Genomic DNA, 14,838 nt, shown 5'->3' with positions numbered 1-14,838 from the left:
TGCCAAAGCACTCTGTGGCCATAGGTTCGATGCAGATCCCACATCAGTTTCATAAGCCATTTAGGAATGTTAACAATTTCTTGAGCCCTAGCCAGTTTCACTCAGTGGATAGAGTTGGCCTCCAGACTGAAGGGTCCCAGGCTTGATTCCGGTCGGGGGCATGTGCCCAGGTTGCGGGCTTGCTCCCCAGTGTGAGGTGTGCAGGAGGCAGCTGATCAATGATTCCCTCTCACCATTGATGTTTCTATCTCTCTCTCTTCCTCTCTGAAATCAATAAAAATATATATATTTTTTAAAAAAACTTCTTGAGACTCCTACTTCAAATGTTCACTGGTCCTATGAATCTTCCCGAAGCTTTATCTTCTTCGTGCTTCAAATACACACACTATTTACTTTTCCACTCATCAAACCACTACGCTACCGAAACACAAAATTCTTATACCATCATTTAAACCTTCCAATTGGTTATAATGTTTATGGAAAAGACAATATAAAAAAAAATCCAACTGAAATCCCAGCTGAAAGATACGTTGCCACAGTCGATGCTTTTCAATGGGACAGTATAGGAGAGAGGGAGATGGAGACAGGTGAGCGACAGAAGACAGAAAGATGGAGATCAGCAAGGGGGAGACAGAAGAAGGAAGACAGGGAAAGTACCGTTTATTGAATGCCTGTCACCTTTTGTAATCAATCCCTAATACACTCCTGTGAGGAAGGTATGCTTGCCCTCACTTCACAGATAAGAAAAATAGGAAACTTTGAAAACATGTCTAGAAAGAGTCAGGGCCACAGCTCAAATTCAGACGTGCCTGACTCCACTGCACCAGCCTGGGAAGCCAGAGAAAAGACAGAAAGTCAAAACATGACAGGGAAAGGGAGTGGGCGGGCTGAGTCAGCCACAGAGCTTCTCCGAGGGAGGGCCGGGCCGGCTGAAGTGCCTTTCATGTCCCAAGGAGAGGCTGTTCTCACTAATTAGTCACACCCGCCTCCCACCTTCTTGCTCTCAGTCTTTCCTCCTTGGCTCCACGTCTCTGTCTGCAAGCTTGTGTGCACAGTAAAGCACCCGTGGTGGTCAGGCATGGGGTCCCACAGCCACACTTCTCCAAACGGCAGTGTGTGCTGACGAAGCTCACCACCCACTCACTCTTCAATCTTTTTCAGCCTGGAGTCTTCCCTCAACCCTGCCCTAAGCTTCACCGATAATGACCCAATCGGATGGTGCTTTTTCTCAGTCAACATCAAGCCAGATCGTGGGTGACTCTTTCCAGAGAGGCTTCCTGTACCTCAGGGGTTAGTTCTGTTTCCAACACAGTGAGGATCTTGGGAACAAAATGTAATTCGTTTGGGCTACTGCCATCTGGGCTGGAATCCCTCAAAACACAATCAGATGAGTCAGCCAAGTCCTGCAGGGAAGCCCGAGTGCTCCACTCACCAGGGATCCCTGGGGTTTGTTAAATCCCAGGCGGTTCCCATCATGTCTTCTGTGGTCACTACTCAAAATGTAAGCCTCTCGGACTATTCTTTTTCCCTCCCATAAGCTCATCTCTGTATTGCTCTGTGCTTCCTTTCACGTAATCCATGGTTCCTTCCTCTCCCAAACCTTTTCACTGCTCACTCTTCACGCCTCAATCCTGGATTAAAAACTCTCTACAACGCAACCTCTGATGGATTTTCTTCCGGCTCCTTTCCTTCAATGGGACCTTGAGCTCACTGCTCCTTTATAGCATTCGTACGTGGATGCTAGCTTTTCTACAGCTCACTCATACATCTGATCGCAGAGGGGTGGGGGCAGCTGCCTCCTGACTCCTCAATCCCACTTCAAAACCATTCCTTCTCTACCCTTAAGTAAAAACCCCTGTTGCTTAGACTTTCTTGACATCCAGCTACATCTTCCTCTACTCCTCTTGTCACTCTCATCCACACACCCACCACCCGGCATCATTCTCTCGAGATCACAGCTGTTGCTCCCTTGACATCAGTGCCCGTGTGAACATGGCAAGCTGACCTCCAGTCTGCTTCTCCAGGCAGCTTCAACCCCTCACTCCATGATAACACAGTAGGTCTTGCCATCATAAGCAACTATTTTGATCATGTCATTCATTAGGTGTTGTTGTTGTTTTACCATGGTCACCAATGCCTTTTGCTATGGAAATCCAATGGATACCTCTCATTCCTTCTCTTTGCAGCATTTGGAATTGTTGACCTTCCTGAAGCTCTTCCTTGGTAACACAATCTTATAATTTTTCTCCTACTTCTCTGAGGCCTCTTTTTTTATGGGTTCTATCCACTTCCTCTACTGATCTCTAATATATTTAAATTCCTTAGGGCTCCATCCTGGACCTTCTCTTATCACTCCACATACTCCCCCTTAGCCATCTTATCTACTAACTGACTCAATTAACAACTGTATTCTGCAGATTTCAAAATCTTTATCTCCAACTCAGACTCTCTCTTGAACTTTAGACCCGAATAGTCTGAAGTTCACTTGGACATCCTATAATCACATCAAACTCAAAATGTCCAAAACTTAACTCACTATTTCCCTCTAAGATCCACATTCCTCTTTTCTCCCCGCCCCCCTCTCTCTCTCTCTATATATATATATCCTTAACCCTAACCTCAACTAGGAGCTCATTCCATCTAAGATAGGACTCCTCCTCTTCTCCAAACCAACTTCTTCTATTTCTAGTAATAGAGCTATAATTCTCCTGGTCAATCAAACTCAAAATCAGTCATGTTTGGCCCCACCCTCTCCCTCTTCATGTCCTGGATGAACTCTTCATTGTTTCCATTTTTCACATTCCTTTCCATTCTCACCTTCACTCCCATAATTTAGGCCTTTATTACGTCTTACCTAGATCCTTGCTATTCAAAGTTTGTTCCTTGACCAGCAGCATCCACATCCCCCGGGATCATGTTAGAAACAGAAGCTCAGGCTCACCGTAGGCCGCCTGGATCAGAGCCCCAAGTCGTTCATCTGCTCACTGAAGTTTGAGAAGCACTGGGCTAGACCACATCAATAAACTCCTAACTGGAATTTCTGACTCCAGTCTCCTCTCTTTAATCCATCCCACAGACCACAGTTACATAAATTTCCTTCTGATCATGTCATGCTCTCTCAACTCAACCCCCTTTAATAACTCTAATGTCTAAGGAATAGAGTCCACATCTTAGGAAGTGAGGCTCTCGGCCATCTACCCAATCAATTTCCCCAGACTTATGTACCCCACTTCACTAATATATTCTACATGTCAGGCCAACAGTACCAGGGGTGCAATATGGCAGTAGCGGAAAAGCATCCTAACCAAGAATCATATTTAGCTATGGCAAGGGCTGGTTCTATAACCTCTGGCAAAATGTTTGTCCTCTCAAATCTTAGATTCCAATTCTGCAAAACAAAAAAGTTAGATCAGCCCAGTGTTTTTAAAGCATTTTTTTGTATTGCAACCAAATAAATATGTACCCAGTATTTACATCCATATCCAGATATAAGTACAGTTTCAACTAGAACAAAAGTTGCACAAAACATTTTCTATTCTCTTCTTACCCATTTCATTTCATTTTTTAAAATGTTGGTTGCTAATCACCACATTGATTTCATAACCCACTAATGGGTCAGAACCCGAAAACTGAAAACCACTGTCGGCCCCGTCGCCCTAACAGTCCATGATTCTGGGATCCTCTTCCTTGAATACATCCTCTATTTCCCTGCTCTGTACCTTTGGTGAACACGTTCCTCCTTTCTGTAACATCTTCCCCTATTTCAGCCTCTTAAAATGAATGTATGTTTTGAGTTCTGGCTTAAATGAAGCCTCTTAAAATGAGAAAATATATTCTACTTCTTTACACATCTACAAACTAGGTCTTATTTCTTACTTGGCATTATTCACAAATGCCATGTAATAGTATTGGTGTGTATTTCTTTTATCTTGTTTTTGGATGTAAGTGTCTTGAGGGCCAGAATCTGTCTTCCATGTCTTTTTTTCCTCTGAAGCATTTAGCACAGTGTCTTATATGTGAGTCACATAAGCCTGAAAATCTTTCTCACCGTTATTTTTCCTGCAACCGTTTTTCTATGTAATCAACACCTCTAGTCTAGTTTCTTGACTCTTCTGCTTTCTACCTAGCTTTCAGCACCCTGCCTATCTTCACTTCTTCCCTCAGTTTAGAAGCCACTGACCACCAGCTTAACCTTTTGACATTCTCTTCAATTCTCTTGCCAAACGGTCTTTTCCTCTCACTTATCTGGCAAACCCCAACTCTGAATCAATAAACTGTCTACTTTCTCTGTTCCTCTATTCCAGCGGTTCTCAACCTGTGGGTTTCGACCCCTTTGGGGGTCGAACGACCCTTTCACAGGGGTCGCCTAAGACCATCAGAAAACACATATATAATTACATATTGTTTTTGTGATTAATCACTATGCTTTAATTATGTTCAATTTGTAACAATGAAAATACATCCTGCATATCAGATATTTACATTACGATTCATAACAGTAGCAAAATTACAGTTATGAAGTAGCAATGAAAATAATTTTATGGTTGGGGGTCACCACAACATGAGGAACTGTATTAAAGGGTTGAGGCATTAGGAAGGTTGAGAACCACTGCTCTATTCAAATGGCTAAGCACTGCCATTTATTTATTTATTTATTTATTTATTTATTTATTTATTTATTAATCTTCACCTGAGGATATTTTTCCATTGACTTTTAGAGTGGAAGGAAGGGGGAGAGAAAGAGAGAGAGAAACATTGATGTGAGAGAGACACATCGATTGGTTGCCTCTCACATGTGCCTCTGACCAGGGCCAGGGATCCAGCCTGCAACCCACATATATGCCCTTGACCGAATCGAATCTGGGACCCTTCAGTCCTCAGGGCCGACGCTCTATCCACTGAGCAACACTGGCTATGGTAGCACTGCCATTTAAAAAATAATCTCATGAACATGCAGATAACTTCATGATTTTCATTCTCATTAGAATATTTAATACACTCCTAGACTTTCTTGGTTTCCCTAGTTAGTTCTCTACCCCATTCTCCAATAGCTATTAAGATTTCTTCATTCCTCTCAACTCCTCTCCCCTCAACCTTTCCCCCCTTGCCTCTAAGAGGAGATTAAGCCCCTTATTAAGAGTCTCATAATATTCCTATTAACACAGCCATAGCCTTGTCACTTTGCTTCTCACTGCCCATTTAAGTCCACATTACCTTACTGGGCTTTAAGCACACTGAAAGTAAGGAATACAACTTATTCATTAGCAAAACCTCAGAACTTAATATAGTACTAAGACCTCAATAAGTATTTCTTGAATGAATAAATTAATACATAAATTATTAGTTAAATGAATGAGTACATATGCAAATCTCATGTGTCTAGGTTAATTAATTAAATGCCAATAAAACTTTAGAGAATGAAAAGTATAAAATACAAATGATTTATAACACATGTAGAATTACACCTGTTAAGAGGTCATTATTATTTCTATTCTAACGACTGGGAAAAAATGGAAGCTGGCTCCATAGACAACAGGACCTGATCGGACAGGGTAGCTGACCAGGACCCAACACAGGTGGTTTCTTGGCTAATTCTAGTGGGAACTGTAAACACAACACAAACTTTATCACAGAGCACAGCAGTCTGCCACGAAAAAGGTATTTATTTTATAAAAGATGGCCTACCTTCACTTGTTTTTCTCAGTGCAATTCTTTTAATTGGCTTATGCTTCTAGGCACACATTTGCAATGATAGCAATGACTGACAAGGTTAGGCTGTCCAGAAAACCACTAAACATCGCCCCATATCTTGAAGGACAACTTTCTTTTTTTTTTCTTTTCTTTTTTTAACTTTTCTCTAGAATATTAATGATGGCCATCTTCTTATTCTGTGTCCTGGGACTTTGCTTTGCACTGTCAGCCTGTTTCAAAATTCTCCTGTGGTGGGCGAGCCAGAGAGGCCTGCCCCTCGCAGCACTCACCCTGACGTTGTGAGGGTGCAGTCCGCCCGGGTGCTGGGACATGTACTGGGCCAGGTCCGTGTGCTACAGGAAACGGTGGAGAGACTGTTGTTAGTGGTGCTTGCACAGTGCCCTACAGCAGACCGTACATTTGACTGCCAGAGGTCGTACAAAGCTCAGGTTTTTGAGAATAAGGGGCAGAAGGCACACAGCCAGGTTTTCTGAGACCCCACTGCTGAGGTGAAACCCAGTGTGTCTTTCTAACTGGCTGCTCTTAGAAGGAAGCTCGTTTCCCGGCACAACAAGATGCTCTATTTACGTAAATGACGGTCCCCGAACACGATGACACGGGGAGTTTCCACTCTTCTCAGGGGCAAGTCAAGTACACATACCGTATGATTTCTTTCTGCTGATATTTGAATAGTTTTCCCTCTCAGAAATACTACAGTGAGTTATTCTTTAGTAAACTTATATACAATGTTTTAAAACCTGGTGGTTTATATCTTCATTATCAATTAACTGCTCAGATGGTGGTTAAAAATAGATTTTTTTAAAAAGTATAAACGTTTTATTTAGGAGACGAACTCAAAATTCGTATTAATTACTGCTGGTGAGGGGAAAGAGACAGCAAATACAATGGGCAAAGAGGCAAGATTCAAGAATAAGCATAAGAACAATAGGCTCTGTTAATCGTAATAATGAAAATTTCCATGACACTTTCCACATTGTAATGCAAATTTTATCATGCCATAAAATATTAACAGATTCATTATACAAGCACCAGGCTTTTCCCTCATGCTTTGTAAAATGCTGGGGCAACTCACCATGTATTCGAAAACGAATGTCAGTGTCTCTTTGGTGTGGATTATGTCATGCAGGAGCACAATATTGGCATGTTTCAGACCCTTCAAAAGAGAAGCTAGAAAAATTCAACAAAATGTTAACTCAATCAACGATCTTGAAAGCCCTGCTTTAAAGATATCAAGCAGTATTTATATTTTTAAACATTTCAAAGCAAGCAGTTCTGGTTTTTTATTGCTGGAAATATCTCTTGTGAAATAATATTTAAAATGACAAAGTACCTTCATTATTTGTTAAATGGTGAGTCATTGCATTTGCATACCTTACTTTTTTAATAGGCTAGAGCAGTTTGAAAAGAAATATGTTTCCATTTACCCAATCAATTTCATCAAAGCACTCAGAGCACTTTGCAAATGCTTTCCTCTGGGGATCTTATCATCTCTGCTTCAGAGTCACAGGAGAGGAGGCCTGAAAGATAAGGCAGGGGGGGGGGGGGGGGGGGGGGGGCGCCAGGAAATGGAGTGGCCTGCCTTCTAGAGCAGGACTTTGCAACACGTAATCATTTTCTAAAATTCAAAGTCCCACGGGGGCTCAGGAGGGATGCTGGGTGGGACTGGGAGAAGGCAGGGATAAGAGCATGGGGTGAAAAATGGTTAAACCATAATAAACAGTGGAGGGGACTTCTTAAGGGGAGAATTTCGAACTCTGTGGAAGGAGAAAATGCAAACTTGAAAAGGGGACAGAGCCAAACTTGGGGGCCCAGAGGAGTGTGTGGGGAGGGCTGAGGACTGTCCTTTTGCAGCTTCAATAACAGGTTGTTATTTGGTCAGTAAGAGCAGCCTTAATGGAAAAGTCACCACAAAAGGCCAGCGAGTGCCTGGCTGGGGGGTTCTTTATTTATTTATTTAAATCTTTATTGTTGAAAGTATTCCATAGGTCCTCCCTTTCCCCCTATTAACCTCTCCCAGCCCGCTCCTGGCAGAGGAGTTAAAAGGCTGTGTCTTTGGTGGTTTCAGAGATAAAACAGAAGGGAAGAGAGCAGAAAAGGCACAAAAAAGGGATGAGTCTCAACTCAGAGTATCCCCATATGAAGAAACAGTGTCCTTCACACTTAAGGGGAAGGAAAAATTAAAACTCAAATAAAAATTCAAAGCCATGTTCTGCAGGGGATGCCCGTATATCATGAATCTCGGGTAACAGCTCTCCTCCGGAATTCTGTAAGATTGACAACAAGGTCAAATGCTCCCTTCAAATTTTGCAACATTACTTCCTTCAGTGACCCTTTCCCATTGTAATGCAGCTCTGGCAGCCATTCCCGCTTCCAGGGGGGCCCCTCCATTTTCCTCTGGGGAAGCAACCCCGGGGCTGACCCACCCCTACCCAAGACTGGGCTTGTGACCCTGGCCCGTCCAATCTGAGCACAGCCACCCTTTGGCCACAGTGATTGGTTCAGAGACAGGCACAAAGCCCTAGCGTGGGAGAGCCCCACTTTGCCAGTGTCATGAGGATAGAAGTGCTTTCGTCTCCACTGTGAAAGCTGAGCTTTAACCAGGAGCTGCCCTGGCCAGCTTACCACACCTGGGAATAAAACTAAGGCAGAGAAAAACAGTGTTGGGGATGGACAGGCCCGGACTCCTGCTGACATCATTGGCTCCCTGCTAGTGTGTAGTTTCCAGGCCTCCGAGCCAGCAAATTTCCTTCTTTGCTCACCTTAGTTTGAGCTGGCAACCTCTTACCACCCAGGGAGCCCTGCTCTGTCCATTAACCCTACCTTGTTCTACTGACGAATAGTATAACTTTACTGTTTGCCCCCCCGAATCCTTATGAGCTAAATGTATTACTTCACTCTTACACATCCATTGCTTTGTACATGTACAGTCTTACAGGTATCTGCTTAATATCCCTAGTCCCAGACTGAAGGCTATATGCGAATAGCGGGAGTGACTTTCTCTTTCAGATGCCGCCACACCACCCGGTACAACGCTCAGCCAAGACTAAGCACTTAATTTATCAAGTATATTTATTGAGTGTCTTAATGGAGAGCTGGCTGTGGAGCCAGGAGCCCTCCTATGGATCCTGGCCCTGCCACTTTCTAGCCAAGTGAGCTCGGGGCAGTATCTCAACCCAAGTCACAGTTCACTCCTTGTGAAAAAGAGATAACGCCTTCCCCAACCTGACTTCATAGGATTGACACGAGGATGGAACCAGATTCCATGCGCGGATCCCTGGCAAATGTCAAGCAGCACACGGTTGCAAATTAGAATTAATATCCCAGCCAACAGGTACTTGGCCCTCCCTTCCACCTTGAGCCCCACTAAATCCCCACTCCCAGGTTAATAAATTAAAATTTTGTTTATGTCAACTCATAGATACAGAGAACATTATGATGGTTGCCAGATGGGAGGGGGGTTGGGTGAAAAGGAGAAAGGATTAAGGTGTGCAAGCTGCCAGTTATTAAAACAGTCATGGGAATGTAAAGTACAGTAAATAGAACATAGTCAATAATACTGTGTTAACTATGTATGGTGTCAGATATGGAAGCTGAACTTATTGGGGTGATCATTTTATAAGTTGTGTAAATGTCTAATCACTATGTTGTATACCTGAAACTAATATAATATTGTATTTATTGCATCCAATTGTAATTTAAATTTTTAAAAATTTTGTTTATATCTGTTTCTGCTAGAGTTTCCAACACCTTCCATACTTACAATGACTTCTAACCATCAGTTAAACATGCTGGTATTTTATGTGTATTTTTATTTGCAAATTATGTTCATTTTCTCTCTCTATGCACCCCCCAATATTACAAAACATGCACCAAAATTCAATTTTAAATGGATATGGTAAAGCTGAAATTACTAAGAATATTGTAAAGATATTTAAATTTATTTTTAATACAAAATTTAGTCTCGCTTAAATATGATGTTCCTAAAATTCCTGATGCTTATTTTTAAAATTATGATGGCATGTTTTGTTCATTACAATGGCTCCAAACTATCATTTGCTAAAAAGCTCAGTTTGATGTTCACTTAGGATGAGGCTCACTGCTAATATCAGTGACTATAAATCTTCATTTCATACAGAGTTCTTGATAATTTCTGCCCTCGTCAACTCACACTCCCTATCCTTGCTCACTTGGCTCTAGACATATTGGCCTCCTACCTATTCCTTGGACATTTCCAAACACATTTCCTCCCTGGGTCTTCACAGTCACCTTCTTGTCTCAGCTCACTGCACGCCTCCTCCCTCCCTTTCTTCAGGTCTCTGCTCAAGGTCTTGGCTTCCCTGACACCCCCACCCCAGTGATCTCCATCCCTGTGCCCTGCTTTATCCTTCTTCATAGAACTTATCACTCCTGGCATATTGTAGCACTTGTTATACTGACATATTATATATCTGTTTATTGTCTGTTTCCACCCTTAGGAATATAAACTCCATTAAGAGCAGGCACTTCTGTCTTGTGCTTATGGCTGTATCTTCAGTATCTACAACAACGTCTGCTATATTGTAAGCATTCAATAAATATTTACTATTAAGTCAGTGGTCACTAATTGCCTAATATCATTTCTGTACCTATAATTGGTTGGTATAGGGTGTTTTGGCTGATGGTGCTTTTATTTCTTGTTTCTTTTAGTTGTCTTCCTCATTAGGTTATGACTGTTGTGTTATGGCCGTGTCTACTACTGCTTTTTTTTTTTAAACACCCAAGAACTACTGAAATACTTACAGGGCAACTGTGACTTTTAATGACTAGTAATAGGGAATTTACATGAAAGAGTAGATGATGTTTAAAGCATTTATCTCATGGCATTGGTATATTGTTTGGTCCATCCACCGGAGGAATCTAAAATGCCCACAACCTCAGATGTGTGGGCCTCAAACCCAGAAAGGGAAGATCTTTCTTCTAATTTCAAGGCTGCCTCATAAACTTCACAGCGGGATGTGGTGTCTTCTGCATGCTAAGCAGCCGAGGGAGAAGGGAGAGGTCTTAAAACCAGAGCATCCTGATTCCTGTAAAATTATTGTTTTTATAATTCACATATTCTGAGTCTACTAATTTTTGTTTCTCTTCAAAGAAAAGACACAAAGATAAATTGGGGAGTCTTTAAAGCTCCAGACAAATGGGATCACGATGGAATTTCTTTGAGGGCTTCCAAAATACTTTGATGATGATGATGATGATGATGATGATGATGATGATAGCTAACACTCATTGAGCATTTACCACATGCCAGGCATTGTTGTAAGAATTCTGCATATGTTAACTTGGTATGATCATGAGAACACCCAGAAAAGCCAAAGAGAAAACCTGAAAAAAAGACAGCATAACCCCAAAGATCAAGAAAAATGACCCACAACGGAAAGTTATTAAGCATGTTTTAAAAAATGCAAAGTATTTCTTTCTTTATTTTCATTGTCCATAAAGGTGTTTAGGATGACTGACTGGTTTAACATTACATGGAATTTAATTCAATTCTCATATACGTAAGATATTTAATAATTTAGGAAAAAAGTTATTTTTATCTTGCAACTATATGAGAATATTTAATTTCTTGGTTTTGTTCATTTCATTGGGGTTTGTGGTTCAGTCAAGTTTTTTGAAAATGGATGCTTTGCAGGTGCAATGGGTCATGAAATTTTGAGGTTACTCTACTCTGTTCTGCTTTAGTTTATTATTTTTAAAAAACACTTTTATTGACCTCAGAGAGGAAAGGCGAGGGAGGGAGAGAAACATCAATGATGAGAGAGAATCATTGATCGGCTCCTGCACCCCTTCTACTGGGGACTGAGCCCACAATTCAGGCACGTGTCCTTGACCAGAATTGATCCCAAGACACTTCAGTCTGCAGGCCGACACTCTATCCACTGAGCCAAACCACTGAGGGCTATTCTGCTCTAGTTTATCATCTAAAGGAAAGGTTAAAGATGATGATTACCAGGAAGAACAAGGCTGACTCAAAGTCCTAGGGCACAGGTATATATGGTAGTCAACACCCTTTCTAGGCTGTGAGCTCCTCAAAGGCATGCCCTGTTCCTGTCCCTTTCTTTGCATCTCCAGCCCGCAGCCCGGGCCGGCACGTGGTGCTCATAAGGCCTCGTGAATTAATGAAGGCCAGGCAGTTGAAACGAGTTTATGTAGGAGTCAATAATGGAGCCAATTCCTTCCCAACCCCCACTAGGCATTGAATTAAAAAGAATTTGTATTTCCTGATGTTGCATTTCCTCTGGCCTAGGTGTCACAGATCAAGTCAGTGAGTCAAGTTATGCATTCCAAGAAAAGAAATCATCAAGGTAAATATTAAAACAAATGTTAAATAAGTAGTTATTATCTGATTTCTTTGGAATTGTAATTTGATCACGTAGCATCATCCTGGCAAGATTTTGTTTTATAAAAATGTAAGTATGCTATGTCCGCAATATGATTTGATTGCATTTAATGAAGAACTTCTTGTCAACCTGATCTGCTCAATCTATTTGTGGAAATCAGTGAATCAGCGGTTCTAATTGGTATTCTGTACCTCACCATATGACCTTAGGGGAACCTTAGTCTAGTTTTGGCTCAGTTTTATCATATATGAACTGGGAATAATTATTTTGTAATGTTTTTTACTAGAGAATGATCTTAAAAGATTCTTAGCTAAAACTGTTTCTAATTTAAGCACTGCAGTTACTGGTGCTGTAGAGTTCATGATAGAATCAAAATTGACAAGTATGATATATATCATTTTTTTAAATGTTTCTTCTGCATTTTGCTTAACATTTATACAAAATGTATCATAAAAACAGATTTTTACTTTTACTGTTGCTAAAGAAGAAATGCTTGAGTTAAGAAGTTCTACATTTATCACAATACAATAAATTTTATCTACTACCTAACAACTTTGATTCCTAGTTCTGAGATCTCAGTCAACTTACCTAACCTCTCTAAAGTTCAGATTCCTTCATCTCTACAACAAAAACAACACACTTTACCTACTGGAGTTGGTGTAAGGGTTTTTAAAAAAGACAATGTATGTGTGTGTGTGTGTGTGTGTGTGTGTGTGTGTGTGTGTGTGTGTGTGTGTGTGTGTGTGTGTGTGTGTGTGTGTTGGGGGAGGGGGAAATATGTCATATGCTTAGTCCTCAAAAAAGGTTAGTTCTATGACTGCTCCTAAAAAATGCTGCTAACAGGCTGAAAGTCCTGGGTTTAAACCAAAAGGTTCTAATTTTTTAGGAAGATATTTAAAATACTACACATTATCAAAATATTGATACACAGTTTAATAAAACTAGGGAACATATTCTTATATAAAAGCGTATAATATCAGCCTACTCCTAGTTGTAAACATAAACATTTAAAATATAACTCTAGAGCCACTTATGAATGATTTTCTAAGTTGCTGGAAGGTAGCTAATCTTTTTAATTAGCAAAGGAATGAGGGTAGAGAAAGTGCCTATTGTGTGCTCTACTGTGCGTCCGGTGGCCAGCAAAATACCTGGCCATAGTAGGTGCTCAATAAATATTTGTAGCCATGAATGCATAGACGGTGTACAAATGTTTGAATGAGAGAGATTTGTTTTGAATTACAGCTATATATTAGAAGAAGAAGAATATCTCTCTTCAAAGGTTGTTAAGAGAATCGAAAGAGGTAATATGGAAAAATTATCTGGCATGGGTATTAAAACATGTTTCCCTTAGTGCTGTTCATACTTTTGCTAATTTCATATTACATGTTAAGATCAAATAAGTATTCCAAATGACCAGATTATTAAACTGCCACAGGTATTCTACTTATATAGAGACCATACATACAGTAAAATCATACTCAATAAATCTTTGGCTGCTAGAGCATCAGTGCAGCCAAACTGGTCAGGAAAAGTAATTCCTTCTTCAAGGCTTTTTAAAGAAGTCTGCATTACTCGTTCAGGTTTCCTGCACGTGGCTTTCAGTTGCCTTTTTAGCTAGTGACCCTGGATTTGAACTAATGAATTCCAGCTGTTCCTACTTTGCCTTCCAGCCCTTCCCATTTAGCCTCCCGTCTCCCTGGCCTCACGTCCTTAAAGTTCTTACAGGAGAAGTGGGACAGTGCCAACGTTTTCCAGCGAGGCCTTCTATCTCCTTGAGGGGAGAAGGCGGCTCTAACAAGGGCCCACAGCTTCTGCACTGGTGGGAAAGGAAACACTCATTGTTGGAAATTAGATGCCTGGCGTCCTGCAATGTGTCCCCAATCCCTGTGTGTTTTTTCATATTGTGAAGCAACGCATTCAGTAAGGTAAGTCCATAAAGCCAGCCTACAAAGTCCACAGTTGAATCCTAAGTGTAATTGCAAACACCTGCGATGGAGAGCCAACTCCTGGTAAATGTGCAGTAAAAGAAACGCTTCGCATACAGAGCAACACGGGCCCAGCTTTCCTGAACCATGCTGAGAAGCATCGGGTGGCAACACTGGCAAAAAAGGATTGGTCAAATATCACCCCGAAAAACTGGGCTGCGGGCAAAATCTTGGAGTGAGGCAAGTCTGAAGCAACAGACAAGTGCATGGAGGATGGGGTGAACCTGGGCCTGGAGTCCCTCCCTGTGCTGGTGACCTGGGGACTTGGTTACATGCAGAAATGCTCCTTAACCTACATACATCTCTTTCTAAATCTGACCGTTCTTTAATGGGGACCACCGATAAGTGCATTCGTAAATGCAGTTTCCATTATATTAAAACCATGCTTTCGTCCAGAATGCACCTGATCCTACCAGGCTGAATCCCTAGATAACCTGACAGCCATTTGGCCCTTCCAGTTAAATTCAAAAGAACACATGTCCCAGGGGCTCTGAAAGACTTTTGAAAGTGGCATCAAATTCAGTTATAAACTCATTTTCTGAATTGCTTTTTTCCATGCCTGTTTGCATAGCCCATCCTTCCAAGCTCCTTTCAAAATCTACTCACTCCATTAGCCACACGGATGCTAACTGGTTCTCATCTCAGTTTATGTTGTATTTTTTTTAAAAAAAAACCTCCATTATAACACTGGTTGTAACTGGAACCATCTGCTCTGTTACATCTGAAAATGATATAGAGCAAAGATTGGGCTTCTTCTCATC

At 41.3% G+C, this 14,838-nt stretch overlaps 1 protein-coding gene across 4 annotated transcripts in view; it reads right to left on the bottom strand.

Moving 5' to 3' along the window:
- Nucleotides 1-14,838, bottom strand: part of CDK15 (cyclin-dependent kinase 15) — a 93,705-nt gene that overhangs the window by 53,112 nt on the left and 25,755 nt on the right. For all 4 annotated transcript variants that reach the window (XM_014528803.1, XM_005858232.2, XM_014528809.1 and 1 more), the window contains exons 5-6: nucleotides 6,785-6,879; nucleotides 5,982-6,044 (exon numbers count right to left, since the gene is read on the bottom strand). In XM_014528803.1, the coding sequence (XP_014384289.1) occupies nucleotides 5,982-6,044; nucleotides 6,785-6,879 (158 nt within the window). The remainder of the gene's footprint in view (nucleotides 1-5,981; nucleotides 6,045-6,784; nucleotides 6,880-14,838) is intronic.

This window comes from Myotis brandtii, unplaced genomic scaffold (genome assembly GCF_000412655.1).
Source record: "Myotis brandtii unplaced genomic scaffold, ASM41265v1 scaffold1162, whole genome shotgun sequence".
Classification (NCBI taxonomy): Eukaryota; Metazoa; Chordata; class Mammalia; order Chiroptera; family Vespertilionidae; genus Myotis; species Myotis brandtii.
This window is presented reverse-complemented; position numbering and strand designations above follow the sequence as displayed.